Raw genomic sequence first — 27,027 nt, 5'->3', positions numbered from 1 at the left:
GGCAGCAAGAAATGGAGAGGCACAGAGGCATGGTAACACTTTGCTATCTGGTATGAGCTTCCAGTTCCACTCACGTTCAAACCGTGGTGTAACTACAGTAATGAGAACAGTGGCTGCATAAAAAAGGAGTGTCTGTGTCAGGGATGTGTCTCTTCATCCTCCCCCTGCCTTTTTCCAAGCTTAAGAAAGCAACTGCAGTGGCATCTTTGCTAGTGATAGCAGAGTTCTAATATGTTAATGATGTTACCTGCACACACAAGGATGTTTTGGGGCACTTTTAATGTTAAAGCTCACTTTGTCATGGTGCAGACTATTATTAAAATTAATGGTACTGAGGGACTAGATACAATGATAAATTAGAATAGTAAAAGTAATTGTAAACCTTATACAAAAAATAACAATTCACTCTTCAAAACAAGGACTGAACAGCATGCGATGTATAAGGTATGGGATCACGTGTGAGCATTGAGAAGAAAATTTTAAAAGCTGATCATTTTTTAAGTGCCATTGATCTGGTGCTCTGCAAAGTCTATTGAAAGAAACCCATGTATGATAAAGCTGAAAAGTGTATCATACTGCACACACAAAAGGTTGAAGTGGGGAGAAATTAGGACTACAGCCTTCAATTTTCCTTCAACCTGATACAAATTTTTTGTCTAAAACAGCAAAGAGCCAAAGAGAGAGAAGCTTTGGACCAAACAACTTTTGAGCGAACAGAGACAGCACTTCCTCTTCCAGCTGTTCTGTTTCCTCTGACATAACCCTGGAGACCCATGTGATGAAAAATGGGTGCAGTTCTGTGAAGCGAGGATGATAAGTTCGTATGGGGTTGTGGGTTGTCCCCCATGACAGAGATTCCCTGTAATCTGAGAGCTCTGATTTGTGAGCCTCTTAAAAGTTTTTGCACAGTGAGGACTTGGGACTGGGAAAAGTAACTCACTTCTTACGTTGATTTATTGTCATTGCCTTTCAAATAGCATGAGATAAGTAGTGCTGTGATACATGCCAGGTTTAACAACAGACTACTCTAATGGTACCCTTTCAGGGATAAGAAATAAAAAAGAGGAAAAGTAGAATAAGATTAGGACATTATATAGATCTGTGTCTAAAAAGCACGATGCTGGAATCATAACGTTACATAAGTGTTTTGCAGAAAAAAAAAAAAAGCTTTAAGTCTTTGATGCTTACTGAAAGCAGAGAGCTCTGGACCATCACCATCTTTCTGTTTGGCAAGATAGGAACACAGGAGGTACAGGACCAATACAACCAGATAGATCCAGATGGGCCTTTAGAAGGCATTCCTTCTGTAAACAAAAATGGGTTTTGGGGGAGAACATTCTACTGAACACTCACCCCCAACTCCCCCCTCCTCCCCCCAAAAAAACCCCCGCAGGAAAACCATGTGATACGAAAGTGTAATGAAGCTAGTTTACAAACTTGTATTGCCTTTGATGTTATTGAGGTATTAGAAATAAATCACTAGAAATAAATAAAAAAATACAGTTACTGTCACAGGAAAAAAAGTAGAATCAGAAATGGCAAAGAAGGAGAGAAAAATGCTTAATACATCCAGATCACAGTCTATGCGACCGACAATAAAAATCTTACTGAAATTACACATTCTCAAGTCACCAGGACTAATGGAGTTTATGTACATGAACTGAAAATAAGTTAGCCAGTGACTTCTTGGACTCAGGGATGTTAAATTGTTAGAAATCCTGGAAAAACTGGGAAAATTGCAAAAGGGTGATTGATTGTCATTATTGAGTCATCTATACCTAAGAGGAAAAAAGAGTGACTCAGGAAAGTTAGGCTAACTGGCTTAATGATAATTTTGTTTTAAGGAAAGGTGATTGTGATACATAAATTTTGGGGGACAAGATAATGTGTCTGAACAGTTAAAGTTGTTCTGTTGTTACAGCCCACATGAAAATAGCCAAGGCATTTGATTTGGTACCAGATGAAATTTCGTTGGAAATTTCTGTGGAATTAACTCCATATACCTTCCATGTATTTCAACACTGCTTCCTGACAGATCTCAAGGTGTTAGCAGAGGCAGAATGATAACGAAATTTAATTTAGATTTTCTGGTAAAGTCTGTGGGTGACAATGATTGCAATAATAAGTAATGGGGGGAAATGTCTGTAATCTGAATCGAACAGACAAAGGGATTATAATGCAGCCATAAATACATCTGAGTATCAGGACTGCAGGAAGTGAACATTTATCTTGGGAAACAATAACTCCAAAAAGGATATAGCGTAACCCACATTGACTGTGACACCTTTCTTGTCTGACCTTTGCCAGACCTTCCTGACTCTTCGAATATTTCTGTCTTGTACTGTGACCAAAATGCGAGCCAGCTACACAGTGCTTTTTATTTCTAGTGTACAAACAAGTGTTTCCCGAAGTCCCATACACCATGCCGAGTGGTACTGTTCTACGACTTAGTCTGTTGACTACTTGTCTCTCCTTAAGAGGGGCAATCACAACCTGCTATCACCTGATTCCTTAGTCTGTTATCACTGTCATCTAGAACACAGTTCAGGTTAGCACATGGCAATGGACTCCAACTTTGTGAGAGCCAGAGAGTTTCTGTTGCCTAAGTGCTCATGCCTAGGGTATTTCTGCAGAGATGCTGCAGTAGCTGTTCATAATCTGTGGTGATCACTAAGACACACCTACAGCAAAATGTCAGATTTTGTGTCTGTCTTGCGTTCAGAGCACCTGGAAATGGAAGCTGTGAAAACCTGATGAAAGTAGTCATTGCCAACATAGTCAATGCAAGCAGTGAACCGGCACTTTTTAGGCAGGATCAACAAGACCACAGTGGTGTAATCGCAGTTTTCTGTGGAAATGGAATACCCAGCAGCAGCTCCAGAAATCCTGTGTGACGTCTCTGTTATGAAAGAAGTTGGCTATACTCTTCCAGGGTCTTCCAGAGCATGCTGATAGAAGAGCAGATGCTGGTATGATTCCGAAATGTGGCATCTTGGCCAGCTGGCTGATTTCTCATTCTTTCCAAATAACAAAATCATTGATAAAGAACATTCTGGGGGATTCTTTCCTGGAATGATTTAGGAAGCTGTATCCACCACAGCATGAAGCATGTTAGGATATCATCACAAAAAAATGGGTATGTATAATTATTGAACAGTATTTGAAAAACTAGTGGAAAGTATTTTCACTTATAAAAAGCTCAGAACACAACTGGATTCAACGACTATTCCCCTATTCAGAAGGTATATGAATCTTAGCTGAACAAATTAGCTGGGGAAAGTAGGGGTGTCACATGCTTGCTGAGTAATGATATGCCAGAGCATGTGCTGATACCACAGCACAGGTTTCTGACAAGACTGCTTTGTAATCCTTTACTGAGTCTCTTTGCATTAAATGTGCATACATAGCTTGATTTTACTTGAGTTTTTAGCAGAGCAAAGCCGTTGGCTCATGGGCAGGCTTTGTATGACATAATTTTATCTTTCAGTAAACTCCTGTGGCTTCTGTAATAAGCACAAAACTCAACATTTGATAAAGCCTTCCATGGCTAAGCTTTGTAGAAATCCTCAGACAGAGTTGGGCTGCTTTATCCTGCCATTGGTTTACATGGTGATAGTTTACGGTGTTTTGTAGTCCATGAAGCTGGGTAGACTCCTAAGGTGCTATGATAGACAGCAGGATTTCTCAGATTTCTGGCTTCAGTGTACTGTATGAAAACCTGCATAGTCTGTTTTGTTGAAGAGATCAGATGGATAAACAGCAGATTGAAAAGGTGTGTGTGTACCTGCCTTAGTCAGTGCATTGTTTTTCACATGGACCTTTCTGACACTGGAGCCTGGGATAGGGATTCTGCTTTTTTAGACAGTAACTGAGAATGCTCAACAGAGAAAGTTTCCAAAGTGCAAGACATAGCAGGCAGACAAGGAGAAGCCATTAGCTGAGAAACTCCCCAAAAGATAAGGGGATCTGATTACCCCAAGGACTAGTACCAATAATTGATGATTAGAAGTTATGGAAGAAATAGATGCAAAGAAACCACGTGATGTGCTTTAACTCCAGGAATGCCGTTTAAAGTTGCTGAATTGTCCAGCAAGATTGTTGAAAAGGCCACACTAGGCAGATTTCTTTTCAAACTTCAGGTTAATTTGTTCCAACCAGCAGAGCTGAAATTCATATATTTGGAGAGTGATCTTACTCTAGCTTAGTATCCTCACATATGAAGAAACCTAGCAAAGAAGGCTGTTGGTTGCATCCTTCTCCATCCTTAGTGCTATCTAAAACTGCCAGGACCCTGAGTGCATTAATAGGCCTTAATTGCACTGACCAGCCTCACCTGAGACACTTCTACCTGCAAAACCTCTGCCCCTGGGGCTGAATGGCTCCATGTAATTTCATGCCTGGGCCTTCTGTCTTGATTTTATTCTATGGCATAGGTGTCCTTGTCCCCAGATCCATCACAGCTGTGCTTCACCGTGGACTTTGTTGACCCAGAGCCTGGCCTGCTTGTCTCACTTGGATACTGTGGAACTAGTCCCTGGCTGGTGAAGCTCCTGCCCTGCTAGCCTTGTTGCCATGCTTGGCTTCTCTCCCAGAGGGAGATTATGGTCTTGACTGCTCCTTAATGCTTGTCTGGGTGAGGCTCCAAGTAACTTGATCTGCCCTTGAAGTTTGTTCTTAGCATAAGAGGCTGCACTAAATGACTACCAGAGGTACTTTGCAAACTACTTTCTGATTCCATACAAATGCAACCACTAGCCCACATTAACTAGGCACAAGAGAAACAAAACAGAAAAGTAGAAGGGAACTAAAAACTTGGTATGTTATCTGTTGCGTTCAGGATCTACATCTGCTCTCTCCTTTCTACTTTTGCCTTTCCTTGCCAGTATTGCATGGTGTGGGAACATCGTGAGACCTAGCTCCTGTGGTTTTGCCATGCCATATCGGAAGCAGTAAAGGAAGATTAATTCAACAGGTCCCATCTTTTCTGGTCATAAAACAGAATGAGAGCCATCTGCTGCTATGAAAAAGGCCAAGCCTGTGTTATGGCACATGTAACAGCACTACTGTCTTAGAGCTCTAGGAGCTCTAATTTCTGTTCATCCTTGTTGCAGTTCAATATCACTTGCAGAATTAACTTACCCATCCTTTCCCTCTGTGTGCTTTTTTTAACAATATGGCACAGAACAAACACAGTGTCTCCTCAGCCTGTCTCGCTGCACTTTTCATACTATTGTTCGTAATTCTGTTTATTCTCTAGGTACCTTTTCTTCTTAAGAGAAGCTAATGCATGCAGTGCACCTTGAAATTTTTAATCTGCTACAACTCTGTAAGGTTGTTAACAGTTGTTGACTCACGCTCACTTTGCATGGCTCAGTGGGTTGGACATTGATGCCTGCTTGGACAGTTAAACTCCTATAACCATTAATGTGCAAGGGTGTAATTTGTTGGTTTTGTTTGGTTTTTGTTTAATTTCAGGAATGAAAGGCACAAAGCTATAGTTTTGTGTCTTTTAGCATGTTTAGCATGCCATTTGACATGTTTGCAGGCAGTTACAGATAGAGTGGTTTTGAGACAATGCCAGCATTCCTAATGGAAAGTTGGTTTGCTTTGGCATCTGCATTAAATATTGATCCATCCACGTAGGAGTTGTTCTTTCCGAAGACAGCAGTTCAAATCATTATAGCCCTAGGCTGATTTTGTTGCTTGTCCACCTGATGCATTGTTTCACATATACCTTGAGCTGAGAGATTGTGCCAAAACTGCAGAGATGCAACCTTAGAATATGCATAGTATTTTTCTGACTGCACATCATGGGCCAGCTGGAGCTAGTTTTGTTAGTTACAGAAGTGGTGAAATAAATTATTTTCACTGACTAAAAAAACTGCAGTGCAAATCTCTCTGCAGGATGAAGGTAGGAATACCAACATGTTTCTTAGTGTACTATTTGCTAGCATACCTTTCACATGCACTTGCTCCTCATTGTTATTGCTAAACCACTGCATGGGAGAGTGAAAACTGGGCTCATCGTGGAAGTATTCAAAGCAATTGTGCCTCTTAAACTCATCCCCTGCCAAAATGAACAGCTTCTCCGCGGTCTCGATGGCATCTGCTAGCAGACACAGTGATACTAACTTGCAACATTAGCATTGCAGGTTAATCATTGCCAAAGTTTAAATGAATTGTGAAACAAGTTTCATAATGCCCAATAAGTGAGCAGAACACTGAAGCACATTAGAAAAATATGAAGAGTTTAAAGAGCAATACCTGGTCAAATGAATGGCAGATAGAAACACTGAGATAATAAAATGGAAGTTAATACTAACTTTGTTCAGTACTACTTCGCTTTAACTGTGTTTTATTATTCTGCTGGCCTAGGGTACTTGACAGAAAAAAAAACACCGCATAATTCAACTGCATTGCTTTTCTTCTGAAGGGAAACTGTACTTAATGGTGAAAATCCCTTCTGCCCCTCATCACTGTCTGTTCCCTGATACACACTCCTTTGGAAGAGTGAGTTGTTGAATCTCCTCAGTTGAATCCCCTCAGGCAAGAAATGTTTAGAATCCACTTGGAGGAGTACTCTAAATAACAGGTTATTATGCTAAAAGTAGGCACTTCTCCTTCTGTTTTTAATTAACTAACTTTTAACTGTTATACACCATATTCTTCAATATGTCTGCTGGATGAGGACCCTCAGAGGACATGGGCAAAATCAGGTGTTTCTTTGCTTTATCTGAATTGCAGTGAATCTGTGCAGACAGGCTGATTCTTTATGTGTGAAGTTGAAAATCAAATACTGATTGAATCAGACAAGTCACTTACCTTGTTAGTAGGGAAGTATGTCTTCTCTGTTGCCATCTTGGACACAGGCACCTGAATTCCTCCCATGTATTTGTGTTGTATTAAATGCCAAGGAACATGGCCTTAATGTAGTTCATTATTGTTTATAACTGGCTCTTTAAAAGATTGAAGCATTTGTTGGAATCAGCTGGTGGCAATTTTCATTCTCCCTCCGTAAATTATGTCAATTTACTTTTTTTTAAAAAAATAATGTCAGGGATTCTTCTTAGTTGAACATTACTTGGTCTTGTAACTTGTCCATTGCTATCAGCTGAGAATATTTCACCTACATATAGGCTTCACAGGCATGGTTAGGAGTGACACAGTAAATCTATCCATTTCACATCTTCTGTAGATTATAATGACTAGATGATTTTAAAAAATACAAAATTGCTTCCAAAATGCTGAATTTAAAATGCCCAGACATTAGTTACAGTTTATCTTTCTTCCTTTTAATTTTCTTATGCTTCTCTGCTAACATCTGTGATAAAGTCAAGTTGAAAACACACACAAACATAATTGTGTATATATATATATATATATATATATATATGCTTATAAGGAGATTCTGCTAAGTTCATCGTTTTGTGTTCCAACTAGAGGCAGAGTTTCCTGGCATTTTTCCTCAGTTGCCATCTTTCTTTCCATTATTGGAGGGTTGTAAAACAAAGGTGGAAACAGAAGTTCCCTGAACGGTAGTAACAAACTGCACAGTTATTTCTCAGTGAAGAGAGCAAACACCTTTTATGTACCAGGAAAGCTAGCCAACTTAATGAGCTTGCAAACTGATAGAAAACAGCTGCTCCAGATGATGCCTTTCTGTAACCTATTGCAATGGCCACAATTACAGTTTAAAATTTGATTATTGACTAAAATTATAATACATCTTGTCATGCTGAAATACTGATGAACATAATTTTATTCCTTCTGTATATTGTGCTCAACTAAATACATATAAAAACTCATACCTGTATTAGATTTACTGTTTTTTAAAAATCATAATTTTCACAGTAGTTGAGAATGTGTAGTCTCTGTGGATCATTTTTTTTTTTTTTTTAATCATGACTCAGTGTCCCCATATCATCCAGTGGAATACAATTGGACAGTGGCTATCAGAATAGCCTGAGGAAGTAAAACATGATTAAACAATGCCTTTCCAGCCAAGAAGCAAATGGAATTTTTTACCCAGGTTTGAAGCTGGGAGGCAACTGGTGCTGAAATGACATCTTTTGGTGGCCAAAGAGCTTGGAAGCAAGAGCCAGGTTTTAGAAGAGATTTTGGTTTTTTTTCCCCAAATTTAATTGTAATTCAGTGACAAACACAGCCATGGTGGATTCCAGGAAAACAGGCTAGGTTGTGCCTTCTATATGGACTTTGATCACACTTATCTAGAGACTGTGTGCTGCAAGCTAACTGACTAAGAGATGCTCATTGCCTTTAGAAAAGCTGTCTACATCTCTGCTACAGCCTGTTCTCACAGCTTTTCTTCAGAGATAAGCTCTCAGCATCAGCCAGTTTTGCCTTACAGGAACAAATGCCTACGCTGTAATGCAAAGGCAAGTCCTGATCTAAGTTGCACCGTCATTTGGGACATTACACCTTGAACTGTTTCCTCAATGGAAGTTCAGGAAACTGTATGAAAGGGCTGAGTGCTGCGCAAAGCCTTGTAACTCTTCATGAAATATCACCTTGTTTGCAGCCAAGAAGGTGGCTTCAGCCAAGGACATGATGTTCAACTTTGAACTTTCCAGTTTTTCACTTTTTTTAAGTTTTGAACTTTTACAGCATAAACAGAAGGGCATTGTTTTCCCTAGCTAGGCAGCTCACATGGCAGTGGTTTTCTGAAGTCAGACTAAGCCATGGATATGGAGCGTCTAGTCCCTTAGCACATACCACCGGGGAGTTCTAGGTGATTAGTCCTCAAGTGGGAACTACAATACTAGTGGTTTCACTTTTTTTTTTTTTTTTTTTTTTAAATGTAGCTATGTAGAAAGCAACGATTATTCTGGCTCGTCATTTTCTGCTTACACAGGGGTTAGAAGTGCTCTCCACCTTCTTCTCTGTTCCTAGAAGTCTGCTACAATGAAACTAATGAACAAAATAATTTTTGTGTCCTTACTTGGTGGTGATATCTTAACAATAATTGGTCTTGAAAGGAAAAATGTTTAGTTCTCTGTCAGTTACTGGGTTTAGTCTGAAAGTCTTAGCAAATCTGGATTCCCAGAAGAGATTTTCAGAACTGACACTGATAGAAAAGATAGATGATACTGCCATATTGATACATCTGAGCTGCTGAGGTACATTATCATTGCTTTCAGCAATGACACATTGGGGGCAACTTTTAAAATGTTTTAATGGAATAAATCAATGAATGTTAATAGAAGGAGTAGGACGGTGAAGAAAAGAAAGAATAAAAGTATTACACTTTTTGTTTAAAATATCACTTAAGATTTGTAAGGAATATGGAACTGGAAATAAATCAGCCAAAGCTGAAATATAACTGAAATCGACTGTAATTTAATGAACAAAATTATGAGAAAGCCATATATGCTGCCCGCCAACTTGCTCTTAGAAACAAGATTCAACTAAGACCAGTGTGCAAAACGGACAATGCTAGCAAAGGATTTAAGCAGTAAGAAGAAAGTAGTCTACTAGCAGTAAAAGGAAGCCCAAACAATGGTCAGTACAGAAAGTTAAGTATTCGATACTTGTGTATTTCATCTTTTATTTGAAATGAAAGTGTCTGCTAATGCCTACCAAAATTAAACACCTATGACAACTATGGCCAGAATTAGGAAAGAACAATATAACAGAATACTTGTATCAACTGAATATTTTTGAATCCACGGCACCAAATGAAATTATCCTTATTGTAATAGGTAACTATATAAAACAATCTTAAAGCTATTAGTGGACACCCATATTTTTTGCATCTGTTAAGACTGGGACCGTACAATCACCACCCAGACAGCCTTGCATTGTCTCTCCCATTCCTGAGTATCTTTCTTCATCCTGTCCAACGTCTCTCTTTCCAGTAAACCCAGATGTTACGAAGCTGCCATTTCTTGTGCAATTCTATTGTCCTTATCTTTTGAGAAAACTGACATCAGCAGTCATTCTGTCACCAAGGCAAACGGGTTTCTTTTGGAATTCATTCACTACTTTCCATCAGCAGGCAGGGGCTCAGCCATCCCCAGGGCAGCAGGGCTCCATCATGCTAACAGTTACTTGGGAAGGCAAATTCCATCACTCTGAATATCCCCCCTTTCTCTTTCTCCCCCCAGCTTTTATTGCTGAGCACCACATCATATGGTATGGGATATCCCTTTGGTCAGCTGGGGTCAGCTGTTCTGCCTGTATCCTCTCCCAGCCTTGTGTGCACCCCCATCCTATTCACCGTTGGAACAGTCTGAGAAGCAGAAAAGGCCTTGACTGTGTAAGCACCCTTCAGCAATAACCAAAACATTCCTGTGTTATCAACGCTGTTTTCATCAGAAAACATGATCATCAGAAATGTGGTCTGCTTCCTGTTGCACCGTAAAGCACACATTTGTTTGCCAGGATTGGCAAAAAAATAAGTCATTAAAAAGTAAAGGCATTCCAATGGGTAGAATGAGTAATGAGTGAAATTTCTGAGGTGAGCACAGTAATTTAGAGGAAGCACTACATGAAGTTGTGGTGTGACTAAAACTAAGTTTTTGATGTGGCAATAATGGTGTGTGGCAGAAGACAAAGCAGTATTGCACTAGGAATTCAAAATGCAGGAATTGATGCCTGTATATTTAAACAAGTGCAGAAGAGACTCACAAAAGTGTTTGATCCAGGAAAAAAAAAATTAGACTATTTTCTATTAATAAGAGCATGAGATGACTAGATTATATTATGGGACTAGTTTTCCAGGTAGATAGTGTAGGGTACTAAAGAGCAATTAATCTAATAGAAAATCTCTGACTGAATGCCAGAAACAGATAAGGAGCTATTGGCTCAGTCTTGGAGGAAATAAAGGGCTTCTGAAGAACAGTGGTCTGGATAAAATCTGGGAACTTCCTCTGAAAGCTTTTACTTCATGGATTTAAAAATCTGTGCAGCCATCCCTGTTACTACTAGTTTTCTTTGAATTCATCAGCCATTTTTGCACATAACAAGAAGCTGTCATCTTGATTTATGCTTCCATCTACCTAGTGATTATTTTTTTTTGTTTCTCTAATAGTTTCTTTACAAATTATTTTAAAATGTGTGGAACCAGATTCATTTTATGTAAACTGGAGGGATGCAGGCAGAGTAAAGCGAATGGGACTTCAGATTATTACTATTTTTTTCATCTAATATATATGTCCAAAGAGCTATCTCAGTCAGGTGTTCCTGGTGGAGATACAGTCTATACCGGCAAAAGAATACTTTGGCTGGCCAATTTCTTAGGACAGCACTCTAAACAGAACAAGTCATACTTGCAGCATATACTTTCTTTTAGCTGGTTATACCTTTATGTAGGCATGTGGTGGAGGGAATCACATCTCTGAGAAAACGGTCTCAATATTTAAAGGTATAGATGATGTAGTTAGAACTTCAATGTTAAAATACTAGAATTCTGTAGAGGTGTACAGTGTTCTTGTAAAGAGCACTTTCCACCATTTCAGCTCATCAGTCTGTCACAAAACATTTATCTGGAGACAGTGAATGTCTTAACCCACTCCCACTCTAGAGATTCTGTTGCCTGTAAGAACACATTTTTTCTTTTGATATTAAGGGCTTAAATATATAAAATTACTGTTACTGTAGGATTTATTACCTGAGATATATATATATATATATGTATATAGTTTATAAAGTGTGTTTATATACACCCTAATATATTAATCTAGTTATAATTCCTGTAGAATTAGAACAAGGAGACTTGAATACCTCCTTAGCCAGAGTTGATTGTTCATCCTGTCAAAGCCATGGAAACAGGCAGCAGCAAGTCACAGCAGAGAAAGGAGTCAGAAACTGCTCAATTAGCTCAGCAACTGCTGCAAGATCCTCCTTTAAACACCGACTTTGTGAAGAAGACCTGTCCTCACAATTGGACAAGAGAAAAATGGAACGTTCCACCTAGAATGAAACGCCCATGAGAAAGATGACATAGGAAGAGACTGGGAGGAACCAGTTGCCATAATTGTATACAATGTGTTTGGGCTTGAATGGACAGAAGGGGATTACTCTGTGTCTCGTTGAGAGAATGGGAAACCTGGGAAAGCCAGCGTTGCATCAAGGGTGGAGCCTTGATCTGAGTGAGGGCAGGGAAGAGAGGGACAAGTTGCAGCTGTGACTATCACGTGGTCCCTCCAGAGTTCAGTGGAGATTTGACCTTTCAGTGTCATTTGACCCTTAGTCACAGCTCAAGCTCTGGAACTTGTTTCTTTATATGACTCCTTCACAGGGCTGAGTTTTGATCAAAACCAAACAGTAGAGGTGGTCCATAGAGTACAGCTGCAACCAGGGTGGCCCACTGCATGGCCCATGGCAACTCAAACCAGACATACACCTCTCTCTTTGTATGTAGTCTGCCAAGCCAGCCCTGTACCATCTTTGCTGCTTCTATTTAACTTTCCGACAGCCAAAACCCTACTCCTTTACCAGGTTATACAAGGCTAATTTCATTGGAACATGCCAGCTTCACCAAATGTATTCTTGACCTTAACTGAAAAAATTGTATCTCTGCCTATGTTGGTTTGGTTTGGTTTAGTTTATTTTGGTTTGTCGCCTCTGGCTGGGCTTTATCCACGACTGCCCCATGTCTGACCTCATTCTAGCTGCTGGCGCAAATTATTCCACTGCCATCTTCTTCCCTCCTGAACCACAGAACTGCATACACCTTTCCCATTCTTCCTTACTGTTTGCTATGTGACGCTGTTGCAAGACCACTGTATTTTACATTTTCCACAGATTGTTCAGTTGATGCAGTATTAGCAGTAATAACAGCAATCTAAGAGGGTGGTCACCGTAACCTTAAAAGCATAGGGGAACACCAACAAGTTAGAACATGCAGGGGCGCCATGCTGCAGTCATAGAAGGCCACCAAGAAATCCTCAAGCAAGCCCTGTCCCATGCAAAGGGGCTAATCCCGTGAGCCTGACCAACAGACCCGTGCACCTTGACCCAAGCTGCCAGGATGAGCGTGGCAGTTCCTGGGGCAGAATTTGGGCTTTGCACTGTGCTGCAAGATACAGGCAACACTCCACACTAAAATGGAAAAACAGAACAAAAAACCCCAACTTTGGGTGAATGTGTAGGTCGTGACCATAAGCATGGGCAATTTGGTGCTGGCTAAGAGGCCTGCAGGCCTCTTAGCAGACAAGTTGGGGGTGGGGGTGGGCAACATCCTACTACGGTTTTAGTGCTAACTCCATGGCAAAAATGTCATTTGGAACAAAATATTCCTGTTTTCTGCATACAGTTTATGTCATCAGAAGCATAGCCCTTCCCTGCTTCTGTATATTCCAAGATAGGCATGAAGCACAGGTGCTTGTTTAGCTTACAGATCTATCCATAGCGCATTGCACTCTTCCAGCCTTTACATTGCTGACGCTTTCCATGCAAGCTTTGTGTTTCTCACAAAAAATCATAGCCAAATCAATGTTTGTTAATAGCCAGGGCCTTGTGCTTCTGCAGACATTCCCAGACCTGCACATCAGTCTGCAGCTGGGGCACCTTCATCTCACATCCATATTAACCGCACAGCTGTGTGACAAACGGAGCTGGCAAAGTGTACAGTTATGGATGTGATCACACCACAAGTGACAAATACAGCAGCGAAGTTCCTTGCCCTGAGTAGCTTTCTGACAACCTTAACACTGTGGTAAGTTTGATCATGTGAAAAGGGGAAGGAATTCTTGGGATATCTATGCTGATCATTTGACTTAAAACCACCTCAACACTTTTTCCTCTCAGATAGAAGATATGTAACATGCAGCAGGTCTTCAGGCAAGGTGATCTCACACTGTATGACCTTCCCGTGCACAGACCACCCCAGCTGACAAGGCAGCTCTTTTGCACCAATTAACAATTGTCCATCTGCCAGATCCCACACCACTCTTAAGTCCTGTGAGACTCCCAGCACAACAGTTTATTGTTACCATTATTTAGATCAACTAAATAGCACCACTTTTTATCTATGATTTTAGAATGGCAGATAGACTGTAGGGTTCTGTGTCATATGCTCCAAACTGCTTTTATAGTAACGATAGGCAAGAGGAAAGTCTGATCAAACCCACAGCTCTCATTTAGTCTGTAGGAGCGTACTGGTACAGTCTAAAATTCTCTCTGCTTTCATATTGCTTAAATTAATAGCGGCAGAATATAAAGGGTCTGACAGCTTCAAGATGGAGCTGAGCATAATCCCCAGGTTCAAACAGTCGGCATGAGTGGTTAAAGCAAACATTTCATACAGTTCTTGTGGCGATACGTCTACATATTGCCTAGCTCCAACCGCCTGGATGTGCCATTACCATTGCTGTACATCTTGCATGGATGCCTCCCACTCTACCTCCTCTGCTGCATTTGGCTGTAGAGGTAACACAGCACTTTCAAATGCCCCCTCAGAACTTCGGTGCACTATCAGTGGCCCCTCCTGGTAGACACCCTCATTGTGAACTTGTTCACAGTGGGCACAAGCCCTCGTTCTATACGATGAGTGCAGTATTAAGGATGTCCCTTCCAGAGGATTCTCTTCTGCCCTAGCAGGACACACGTCCACTGTCCAGCAGATTCAGAAGAGCAGCTTGCACCTGGGGGACTTGTGGTTGCAATAAACACTCCCTAGCAAGATGCTCACAATAATGCAGAAATGGTTTAGCTTTACTAATAAGCAGTCTTTGTTGTAACAGTGTTTTCTCTTTTGCTGGGCCAAGAATTGTCTGCAAAACAAGCACTTTGATGCCCTCCACTTTGTTGCTCCTCTGTACCAAATAATAACCATGGTCTTCAGCTCTGCAAAACCCCTACTTTTTTTTTGGTACACTTGATCTTTCAGCCACAGCTGTGGTCTCTAAGACCATGTGTCTGTAGACTGCATCCCAAAGCCTGGGTCTTGCTGCTTCCACTGTAGTCATGGTCTAACAGTACGGCCTTTATTTAATTCTTAGTATTCTGCTTTTTGTTTTCAACAACATCCTTAGGGTAAGGAAACACAAACTTCCAACCCAACCATTATTGGTCTTAGAAGTTGCTTGCTGTAAGCTTCCCCTGGCTGTGGGTGAAGGGGGCTTCCCCACAGCCCACATTCTCCAAGTGACACTTACCTTGCGGTTCACTTCACGCACTGGCGCATGCGGTCCTTTACGAGCAGCCCTTCGGCCTCAGCCTCTGTACAACACGCGGTCCTGCTTCCCAGACAGCCTGGCTTTTTCAGCCCTGAGATGGCACAGACTCCGCCTAGCGTTACTACCCTCGGCAGCAAAACCGAAGCATTTTGCCGGATTGCTAGCCGAGTGCAACTGTCTCTCTTCTCTCATTCCAGTACTAAGAGTGAGGAATTTGTCCTGGGGCTCCCTGTGTATGCAAACAATAGAGCTGTCATCTTTTCTGCTAGCAGGAATCTGCTGCCCTGTAAATGTCACAAGTCCAGCCACAATCCTACTATGCTGTGCAACAAATAGAAAGTCATTAGGACAATGTGACATGAGCAGTCTTTTGAATTTGTTCATTCTAGCATTGGGCTCATCTGCTTTAAAGACTGCACAAGCTGTTGAGCAACCACTGTGCCTGGCCTTAGAACTTGAATCTCAATAGATTAAAATCACATGGGGTTTACCAGTAGCAGTCAAAACGTTAAGTTAATATGTTTTGTAAACCATATCCTACAACCACAGGAATGTTATCACTGAAGATGATGAGCCAAGGAAACAGTATCTCATAGAGCGTAACAGAGAATATTCTGTCATCTCTGGCAGCTCTGCAAAAATAGAATCAAAGGCAATTTATACCTCCAGTTAGAGGACAAGATCAGTAAGAATTCACTGGTCCCTTTAATACTTACTGGTCCTAAGGATGAACAAAACTTCCCCTCTAAATGGCACACCGTCATAGAACAGAGCAGTACTGTTTTCCTATCCCTTGATAGGCTGTAACTCCATGCTATTACCTGGCACCCTGTCCGTCTTAAAACCAGGAAGCCTTCTGGTACTTAATGCAACAAGCACATCATGCACTATCTCCTGGGCTAGTCAGGAGAAAGAACTCAGTGCCCACTGCAATGTGAACTTCTCAAATCTTCTGAGTCTTCAGTGTACTGGCATTCTCATCCACTCCTCTGTGACTTTGCTTACCCTTTAAAGCAGGCCAAACTCTTGTTGAAGGTCTACCCCACATTTGGCAGGAGAGGGGAGGGAGTTTTCACCTTTTGAAAGTGATGAACATCATGTAAAGAGCCTGGAGGAATAGATCTTCCCAGTCACCCCCCAACTCACTCCATCGCCTACCATGCAAAGCTTCTTTACTGTGAGCTTTGGTGTAACCATGAACTTCAAGCATAATCCACCTGTTTCTCTTTTGATCACAGTCTGCAATCATTAGCTCATGTTTGCCTGAATCTCCCATTCTTATTTCAAACAAGTTTGTCCCTTGCTGTGCCACCAGAATGGTCTGCCCACACTTTCCAAACGGCTGGGCCAGCTCCATTTGTTTTTGGAGAGTATCGCTGGTTGCTGTCCAGGGTGCAATATGCTCAGGAATACTGTTGAGTCTGTGTGTCCCATCCCTTATGCTGTCCTGCTCTGCTGCTATCTTTCCCCATCACTGTGAAACTGTTTCCACCCACGTCTTACTCCAGAGCTTGATCTTCTGCCCTTTTAGCAGAAAATCCCTGAGCAACATTTCCTGCATGCCATGTCACTACGAGTACCTCATGACCCTAAGGTGTGCTAGAAGACTCTCCACACCTGGGCTGCTGGAGTGACAGTCCCTTTGTTCCCTACCACATATGGTAGCGCCACTGCTCTCTTCCTTCCGTTTCAGCCAAACCTGCAGTTTTCTGGCTGTCTCATACCCTTAGGAACACCCTTGGGAAACCAAGCTCAAGAGCACAAGGCATATGGCTCCAGCCAATTTCCAGTGTCATTCATCTACAGTGGCAGATGTATGCGACCTTCCTTGCTACCTTCCTGTCATCAAGCATGAAGAAAGAAATCCTCCTCATCCCCTTCCAGCGTTCTCCATGTGTTTGGGCACCCTTATGCCAAGAGACTGCTAGCTACAATACAATATTCCAGGAAGTCTGGCATGAAAATCACCAATCGTTACCTGAGAGCATGCCTTTTACTCTCTCTCCCGCCCAATTTGCTTTTCCTAAAACTCCTTCTGTCATGGATTCACATGGGGCCACAGTCGCACTCTGCACCCAGAATGGCCAAACCTCCCACCTAGTATCAATTTGGGGGGGCTCGTACCTGGAGAGGGGAAGGATCCTTACTGACCTGGCTGGAGGACTGAATTTGAACTGAACAAGAATCAGTAACTGATGGGAGCCAGTGTGCTATAAAGTAAATCCAAAATTGTACTCTTCAGCTGTGACCTTGGTGGGAAAAAGGGGAAGTCTTAGGTCTAAATGTGCATAATTCTAAAGTAGTTTTTACTGATATAATTCCTTTCACATTAATATTTTCAATTTGTAGACCTGGATAACGTTTTGGAAAATATATTACAGCACAACAGTTTTTAGTTTATATTCACTTGAAAAGTAGCACATCTGCCACTGCTCAAGTTATTTTTTGCAAATCCTTTTGCTTCTGAAAACAAACCTTTTCCGTTATAGCTGGCAAGATGTCGATTCCACAGAATTAACTGACTCTGCTTTAGTAAGTTTTTTGATAATAGAAGCTGTTTGGCCATTAAAAGTATTTGCATCATTAAGGAATTAAGTATCAGGTAACACTTAAAGAATGCTTTATTAATCTCAGAACAACAAGAGCTCTCTCTTCAAGCCAATGCCTTTCTAGATTTTTTTTTAGACATTCTTTGATGCAAAAGAAACCTGTTATGAAACATTGAAATATTTTTTTCATTCACTTAAATCTTCTGTTAAAAATCTGCTCTTATTATCCCCAAAATTAATATATGAATTTAACTATAGCTATGTTTGAATCTGCAAACACTGTAGTAACTGAAGGATTACAGCCTTGTCGTGAGTTACAAAATTGCATATATAGCTTATGGGGTCCTAGGAAACCATGACAATTTTATTTCGTTTCATTCAATTTACTCTGTCAGAAGATATTCTACCGATAAATGAGTAAAACCTACTGAATGGTAGATGTTAGAAAAGTACAAAAGCTGTATCAGAATAAACAACAACAACAGACCAACTGTCAGATTTGGAACAAAACCGTCAGAAGCCATAAGCACAGAACGCTTCAATGTGACGGTGGAATTACCTCTTCTATCAATTAACCAATCATGGCCTTTGGGAAAAAGACAAAATATAACGCTCAGGTATTAGCTTGTTAATAGAATTGCTTGTGACTTCTGGAGGTTGCGTGCAACATTCAGAAAGATGAGTAAACCAGACTAAGATGATAACCAGCCTCTTCAAAAGGAAACTCGGGGAGGTCAGAACAGCCAAGATGTCTTTGCCCAGCAAAGACGTGGGCAGAATTTGATTAATTGATCTCTATGAACACTTTTGACAGGCAACTTTGTATGTAGGAAAAGAACTGTTAAAGCTCAAGGCCAAAACTGAATCAAGAGCATAGCTTTAAGTTGACTGTGAATTGCAGGATCATATTGGTTGTAAGGGACCGCAGGGAGGTGATCTAGTCCAATTACCTGCACCAAGCATGCCCAGTTCGAGTAGGTTGCTCAGGTTCTCATCTAGTTGACTTTTTAATGTCTTCAGGGAAGGAAATTCTGTAACATTTCTGAGCTACCTCATCCTGTATTTTACCACCCTCGTGGTAGAAGTTATTTTGCATGTATCAAGTCATAATTTCCCATGTTTCAACTTCTGCTATTTCCTCTCGTCCTTCTACAGTGCGCTCTGGCTCTGTCTTCTCCATACCCTCCCATTAGTTGTGGACAGCAGTAAGATCTCTTCTTACTCTTCTCTCTGTAAGGCTGAACAAATCCAGTGCATTCAGCCTCTGCAGGTATGTCAGGTACTCCTCCTCCTGACCAGCGTGGTGGTCCTCCTCTTTCTGACTCAGTCCAGTCAGATCCCTCTTGTACTGGTGAGCCCGCTGCTGGACCCAGCACCACAGAAGTCGCCTCACAAGTGCTGAATGGAGGGGGAGTAACCACCTCCCTCAGCCTGCTGACTTCGTGCCTGCTAACACTGCAGAGCCCGCGGCTGGCTGCCTTTGCTGCAAGGGCTGCCCTGCTAACTCAAGTTCAACCTGCTGCCCCCCAGGAACCCCTGCTCCCCAAGGGCTTTCTACACAAAGCTGCTGTCTAGACAACAGGCTCCAGCCTGTATGGTTGCATCTGGTTATTCTGTTCAAGCTGCCTGGCTTTGTGTACATTTAGGCGGAAGACTAAAAATTTCTCATAGTCAAGGACTGGAAAAAATGGGAGAACATGGGATAATGCCATTGATTTCATATGGGGCTTTATCAGCTACTTCTTAGTAAATGCATTACTACATTACTTCGTAAGCACTGAGACGTCAGCTAAGATGTAGCACTCTTCAAATGCCTAATAAAGTTACAAGAAACAGGCTTTAAACAAAAATTAATGAGTTGTTTCATTGGTGGCATCAATCCAATACCTGTTTAATGACTGCGTACTTCAATAATTAAATTGCGTAAGCCTTTGATTGAAGCTGCTGAGCTGCCCTTCCTAAGCACCGACACATACTTAATCAGAAACTTTGGCACCTATTTAATTGATGCCAACATACTGAATTTAAACAGCAACCTAAATCAGTACTTACCCCAGGAGCTACTGCACTGACTGAACATTTTAATTAATGCTTCCTGAAACAGTGTTCATTAGTATCTGTTAAGAGGTATCTAACTTACTGGGTAAGCAGTAAATTCTGAAATCCCTTAAATTGCTTGTTAAAAAAAAAAAGACAAGCTCTCTAGGTGCCCAGAATGGCCAGAAGGTTCCTTCCTAACTACAGGCTGGTACATCGTTTGACAAGCAACTATCCAACACTTCCCACTCCACTAGTTAGTTTTCATCACTGCCTTTTATTTTGTATAACTTAAGATTTATAAAAGATGCTCCATGCTCCCTATTAAAACATCTAAGCTTACCCTACATACACGATTTTGAAAGTGACAGCCCTTTGGTTCCTATCTACTATAAAAAAGTATTTTATTAACAGATTAGTTTTTCTTTGTAGCGATCATGATTTTTAGTTCAGTTTCTTACAGCTCCTTACAAACGAAGCCCTCCAGTCCTTGGACTAGAATAAGTTTCCTACACTTAAGGAAGTAAACGTGGGTAGCAAGAAGACTGGACATTGGAATATGCACGCCTCAGATCCAGTCGAAAGCTGAACCGTTTACTGGGAGGCTGTTCCTGGACACGACTTCACAGGAGTAGAAGTTGTGAGGGGCAAGCAAAACAGATCTCCACACAACAGGCTCATTTTGCCCCTCCTTTCCTTTCACTAAAAAGAGCTCCAGAGCAGGCAACAGGAGGCCATACAACAACAGAGCCCAAACCAGTTTACAGAGGATTCCCTGAAACACCATAATGGTGCTGCGCACTGGTCTGCGCTCTTTCTGAAAAAGATTCTTTCAGTGGCAAAACCCATCTTCTGTTGTGAGACACACCTGTATTTTCCAAAGTGTAAAACTGGACACCTGCCTTAAAATACAGTGCTGGAAACAGTAGCTCATGGAGTGGCAGAGTAAGACACAACTCTAGCCCATAGAAGGGCACCTCACCCATACCACAGCCCTACTCTTGAAGGAAACAAAGCCCGTTCAGCAACAGATTTCATCCACCGAACACACAGGCACACCCGCCTATCCTTTGGCTGGAAGCTGAAAGGATCCACACGTTGCTACCTGCAACAGGGTCCTGTTAACACCAAAGGATTCCCAGGATCCTTCTGGGACCTGGCTTTTCCCAAGACAGCAGCATCATGGTCTCCTTCCCTCTGCTCAAGAAGCTGCGCTATGTCCTCCAAAAATCCTGAGATGATAAAGTCTAAGAAACCTGGTCTAGAGCTCAGGAGTGTCCAAAACACAGCCTTTCTAAAGGACACCCCTTCAACATCTCTGCTATTCCAGTTCACGGTTAAAAACCAACTGTATAAAATAAAAGTATGCACATCGACCATCTTATGGATTCAGCATCTTAGTAAAGGATGAGAACAGCACTTGTTAAGTAGCAAGGCTTCTGCTGGGAATTTAGCATCTACACAGCCTAAAATACTCGAAAACCAACATTAATTGAACAGCAGCATCTAAGCGTTTTTATTATTTTAAACATAATAGGGGACTGTTGTGACTATGTCATGACTTGAATGACTGTTCCCAAACACGGACAAGGTAAGCGAACAGAAAGCAAAATTGTTTTGTCTCTTCTGCCGCCATTTGCACACACTGGTAACAGTGATGTTCGGTCACCTTCTAGTCAACGATGGTCTGAAATGAAGTGCAAGTATTTTTTTAGGGCAGCGATTTCCAATGAAGTACTGTTCTGCAATCCTTATATAGCTGCAACATGCCACCTTCGTCCTCCAAAATATCCTGTACAGTCCAAACTTACTGGCAGTTGAGGCAGTAAGGCAAAAGGTTTTCAGCTGTCTTTCAAGAACTCCATCTCAGACCATTTACTGAATTTCTTTGAGCCATCTAGCACTCCACCTGGAACACCAGGTCAGGGCGCTGCCTTTCTCCGGCTGCTGTTCTTCAGTTCTGTCGCTTTTGCCGATGGAGACGCATTACTTGGCATTACAGAAGTTTCAGGAGGAAGTAGTTAAAGTAATTTCAATGATTTTCAGATTGTTTTCTTTTTGAGTCTCCCTGGCATCTACCAAACTGTGTTGGCAAAGTTTTCACCCCCACACGCCCCCAACACTGGTCATCCTGTATTTGTTAAATCTAATGTCCACAAGGACCTTTTAGTAACATTAACCCTCCCCCCCCCCCCCTTCTTCAGAGTCACCATTACAACTGAACAGTGGGCAAACAAAAATGAAGGGACGATGAGTTAAAATCATACGTTTTATTGCCAAGTAGCATTTAGGCTGACATAGTAAAGGGTTTTTCAGGTAACCACTATGTACATTTTCAGATATTCTCATAATTATCTCTTCTGCACTGCTGAATCCCGAGAAGGCAGCAGATACTCCTTACTCTCCCTTTCCTGGGGAGTCCCTCTTTACTTGCTTCGTTCTCCTTACATCATTCATTTAAAATCTCTTCAAATCCAGGAAATCACATCTCATATTTCAAAACCTGAGGAAAAGGACTCCCCAAACTTCCATTTAAATCTTTATTGTTTCTCTGTGGTATCTCAGTCTTCCAAATTTGGAATACCAAGACAAAGCTTGTAAACAATTCCAAAACACTGAACTTCCAACTGAGATTTATTTATAGAGAAAGTAATTTTATACCAGTAACTTGAAAAAAATCAAGTCAAATATAAAACTTTCACAAATAACTTAAGAATATGTCTTTTAGAACAATTTTACTTTGCTCATTTCATTATGCGGCCAATACTGTACAAAACTGCTACAGAAACAGTAGTATTGAAGTCTACTTAAGCATCTTACACAATTTTAGGTTAAACCCAAGCACTGAATATTCAGAGCACTTATGTTAAACAATATAGATAGGCAATAGCACAGCCCAAATGCGAAAGTATCTGCCTATTTTATACACAATTTTAAAAGCACTTCATGAAGTTGCATGAATTCCAACTGACATCACAATTTATTTCAAAAGATGCTTATTGCAGAGTACTTTTTTCAAATAAATTTACAAGAAAATATTACTCTTCAGGCTGTGGAAAATGACTAGCATATCAAAGCTTAAGTCTTGGTTCCAGTGATGTCAACAGGACTTCTGTCACTGACTTCACTGATGCAAGGATTTCTTTTATCCACTCATTTTTCTGTTAGAAGGTGTAAAGGCCAGCTCAGATTTACAAAATAGCTATTTGAAAAATATTTCCATGAGGCACACGTGCAATATGAAGATGAGTTATCACGGATATCAAACCTACAGCCTTTAAGTACTATTCCATATGAAAGTCACAGATACACTGCAGCAAAAAGCAAACCAGAACATAGAAGACAGCACCACTGTTAAACTTTGCTGAGTTCCTTCTTAAGGCTATGTAACTGTTCTGGGAAGACAGACATAAATCCTTTCTTTTTGGTATTTACTTCCCCAGGTAAATGTATGGTGTCATGTTTTTAACTGAGCTATTAGAATGCATTTCAAAATAACTTTTTCTGTACATGTGACTCGCTTCATAACTACAGATGCACCTTCAACAGCCACGATTTAGATGGGTAACATCTATAAAAATGTTTTAACATTCATGTAGTTGAGAGGTTTAGTGATGAGAATTACGACTTCTCAGTATGAACAGAATCAGTAATAATCATTAATCTCATCTTGAGAAGCTGAAGATTACTTGGGTTTTCTTATTAAAAGCCACGGCAGAACACTTGACAGCAGAAGTCCATCTCACCAAGGTTCACACTTTATGTTAAAGCCACAATCTGACAAAAACTCCAAAGAGCAGAACTAAATATAATGCTATAAAACCTTTAAGTTTTAAATTTCAAATCAGATGCGCAAAAGTGCAGTTTTAGCTATATTAATGTGAAACTGCGTGGAAAGTTAATAGGCTTCAGCTTTATTTATTAGAATAATCAACTAAAGATCAACTAAACATTACAGACAACCAGAGTGATTTAGTCTACCTATGGTATAGCAGCTGCATGTGCATCCAGCTTTATTCTCTCAGCTTGCTGGATGCATGTGCCAGCTTCTGCTGAGCCCCTGCCCCTGCAGTAGAACTACGAACGTTCTCCCTAACAGGTGCTATGAGCTTGAACCATACCGTGCTATATTAACATCCCTCTGAGGTTTGAAACCAGAATTAAGCCTTCGTCTGGCCACAGTGAGCTGATACCTGTCTGCGAGCACCGAGGAGGTACACTCCTCACAATGAAGGGACTGAAGAACTACATTCCTGGGAAGACACCGAGAAACTTATTTCTTCAGCTGAACTTAGGAAAGCAGTACACACTGTAGAATCAAACATTAATTGGCTTAAGAAATTAAGGGCAATATAAGCTGTGTCAATTTAATTTATTTTTCATGTCCACAAAATATATAAAAAAGGTAAAACCAGTTTAAACCACTACCTGAAAATTAAAAGCCTGAACACTCTTGAGGGTTGAGAATCCTTCTGGTAGCTGTTTTACTTGAAGCATACGCATTTCAAATCCTTAGAAACATTTAAGAATGCATATTTTTTTAATGTGAAATAAGCTCCTACAAAAATCTGCAATAACAGCATGCATTTTAAATTTCAAAACATTATGGGGGACAGACGCTGTGAGTTTGCTGCTCATTCTATCATGTTCCACAAGCTGTTCAAGATCAATTACGTAGCCACAGAATGCTTCACCGTTAAGGCTCAGGGTCATGTGATAACTGTAAGCGAATCTAAGCATGAATAACTGCCTTCCGTTTTCTTGGCAACAAACCTCATGCTACACCATAATGAGCTGGCTGAAAAATAAATGAACACCAGATGACAAGTCTTTTGCTAGATCTGCTTCTTCACCATGCTAAGCCCCTGTTAGGAGCAGGCTCCGATGCTGCCTAGGGGACTCATCTATAGTGCTACATGCAGCCAGCCACAAGGAACACTAGAACAGTGCACCAGAGTTACTGAAGTTACCAGTGCAGAGAACCTCCTCGAGTGAGCAGGTATTACTCAAATTCAGAGCCGTGCCACCCCTTCTGATCAGACCTCCCAGAGATATAGTCACCCACCTTAACTCATTGTTTGTCTGGAAACAACTCACCCTCTATGAGACCACTTTGGTGTCCTTCACCGTTTAAACCATCATCCCATTTTCTTCATGGCGTTTCCCATAAAACAAAGATCTTCCATTGCCAAACAGTTTAGACAGATGGTCTTATAAATTTTACAAATTTTGTTCCAAATTCGTAACATACTTAAAGCAAACTTCACAGATTCACCTTAAGCTTGCATAGTACAGAAAAAGATAACCCCCCAATAAAACCATGCAAAAAACCCCCAGACCATCAAGCTAACATCTAAATACAAAGTAAACCAAATAGAACACCAAAATAATATATAAAGTCTGATTTTGTTCAAGGTCTGGTATTATTTTTTTTTGGGGGGGGGGGGGGGTGGTAGTGGTTATTTTGGGGGTGGGTGTTTGGGATTTTTAGTTTCGGGGTTTTATTTGTTTTATGTTTGGTTTGGTTTTTTCAAATCAAATTTGAGAGAAAGCAAAGACAGTCTTAATTCTCTACCTTCCCCAAATCCTGTTTTTTCATAGACCAAAGGAAGTCTCTGCTCAAAGTGGGCATATAGTGTGTATATTTATATTCAGACTAAATATTATATTTCCTTCCATGCAGAAGAGAAACTCAAATTCCCAAATTCACCACTTTAACACAAAAGTGAATTAATAAAATATGAAAACACTTTAATATAATCCCTAGTATTTTTTAACACAGATTATTTCTGGTCCATTTTAACTTGTGTGAGATATGTCAAAATAAATCTTGGAGATTTACTGTTGTTCTTACTACCCCCAAAAATATATTTTTGTTCTCTTACTCTGAAGGCATCAATGGAATCTACATCATTCTAACAGCACATTAGATAGAGAATTGCACCAAACCCAGGTCTGAAAAGTTACACTATTGTTAGGTATTATGCAGTTATGTAAACTGTAAAAATGTGTAACTTTTTAAAGTACCACAATCAATGTAACTTTAGATGTTAAATCATGAATATACCGAACAACTGATCATTTAACAGATAACCAAAAAGCGCCTCACACAATAACTTAGTATCTTGACCTCTAAGCTTCTGTATTAAATTTCATTTCAATCACTTCAGTCCTGGACATCAAAGTAATCAATTACCGGCTCTTCTTTTAATGGTTTGGATAAACCACTGTTTCCACTACTCCTGAAATTATAAGAATATTAGATGTTACTTACTGGCATGAAAAACAAGATACAAAGTAAACAGAAATAAAAACTCCCATAATGTCTCAGTGTGCATATACACATTGCACTAGTGAATTACATGCATTTCCAAATTATGTTTTAATGGAAATATCTTCTGCTCCAGAAAGCGTTTGTTAACTGATTTTTGGAAAAAAACCCCCAATTTTATTAAATCAACATACATCAGTGTGTAGCTGAATTGATATAATTTTTTTGGGGGTTTTACCAGAAAATACCGTTTACTGGTATTACAAAAACTATACTGTTCTGAAGACTAAATGTTCAACATGCCTTTTAAAAAAAGCAAAAGAAATACTGTTGAAGTGAGCTGATGATCAAATCTGCTTGCTTTTAAAAGCAAGAGTAACAAAAATATATGGTAATACCAAATCTAAACACTGTAAAGATTTTTTTCATAAGACAAAATGAGAATTTGTAGAATTAAGCACATCTAAAAGATATTTCATGCCTAGTAATTAAAATAAATGGCTAAAGCCGCACCCCCCCCCCCTTTTTTTTATTATTTTGGCCACATAACACCTGTTCATTAGGGTCACTGAAGACAGGAATCCAAATGAATTAAGTGGAAACAAAGAGTAACAGCCTTCTTCAAATTCACATTGAGTTACACTGTAAGCAGTCATTTTAGACATGTGTTTCGCTCTAGATGCTTAGTTCTGAAACAGTTTAAATCAGAACAGCCTACTTTGTATTCCAGCAGGACCTTAAACACCCCATAGCTACCCCAGTAGTTACTGCTAAATTAAGCTATCCCTTCCTGCAAATGGTACTTCACAGAACATGATTTGAAATGGTAATTTGCAAATAACTTGAGGAAAAAAGTTCTGAAAGGTAAACCTGAACAAAGAATAAGCCATCCATTAAAGAATAATCGTACCTATGAGACTACTACAGGTAGCTGAAGCTGGAGGCCATACAAAGTACAGACTATTCACCAAGAAGCCTTATGTATCCCCAACTTCAGTAGGCTTCACTATCTGAGAAAAATGGTAGTTCA

At 40.4% G+C, this 27,027-nt stretch overlaps 1 protein-coding gene across 2 annotated transcripts in view; it reads right to left on the bottom strand.

The window, feature by feature from the left end:
• Positions 1–21,981: 21,981 nt before the first annotated feature.
• The window catches only part of NFX1 (nuclear transcription factor, X-box binding 1), a 75,290-nt gene continuing 70,244 nt past the window's right edge, over positions 21,982–27,027 (bottom strand). For both annotated transcript variants that reach the window (XR_005103711.1, XM_037383863.1), the window contains one exon: positions 21,982–25,968. Coding sequence is in view for 1 of the 2 variants with exons in the window: in XM_037383863.1 (XP_037239760.1) it covers positions 25,893–25,968 (76 nt within the window). In the remaining variant the exon portion in view is untranslated. The remainder of the gene's footprint in view (positions 25,969–27,027) is intronic.

Source organism: Falco rusticolus, chromosome 4, assembly GCF_015220075.1.
Source record: "Falco rusticolus isolate bFalRus1 chromosome 4, bFalRus1.pri, whole genome shotgun sequence".
Lineage (NCBI taxonomy): Eukaryota > Metazoa > Chordata > Aves > Falconiformes > Falconidae > Falco > Falco rusticolus.
The sequence above is the reverse complement of the archived record's forward strand: the minus strand, read 5'-3'. Positions and strand labels throughout refer to the sequence as shown.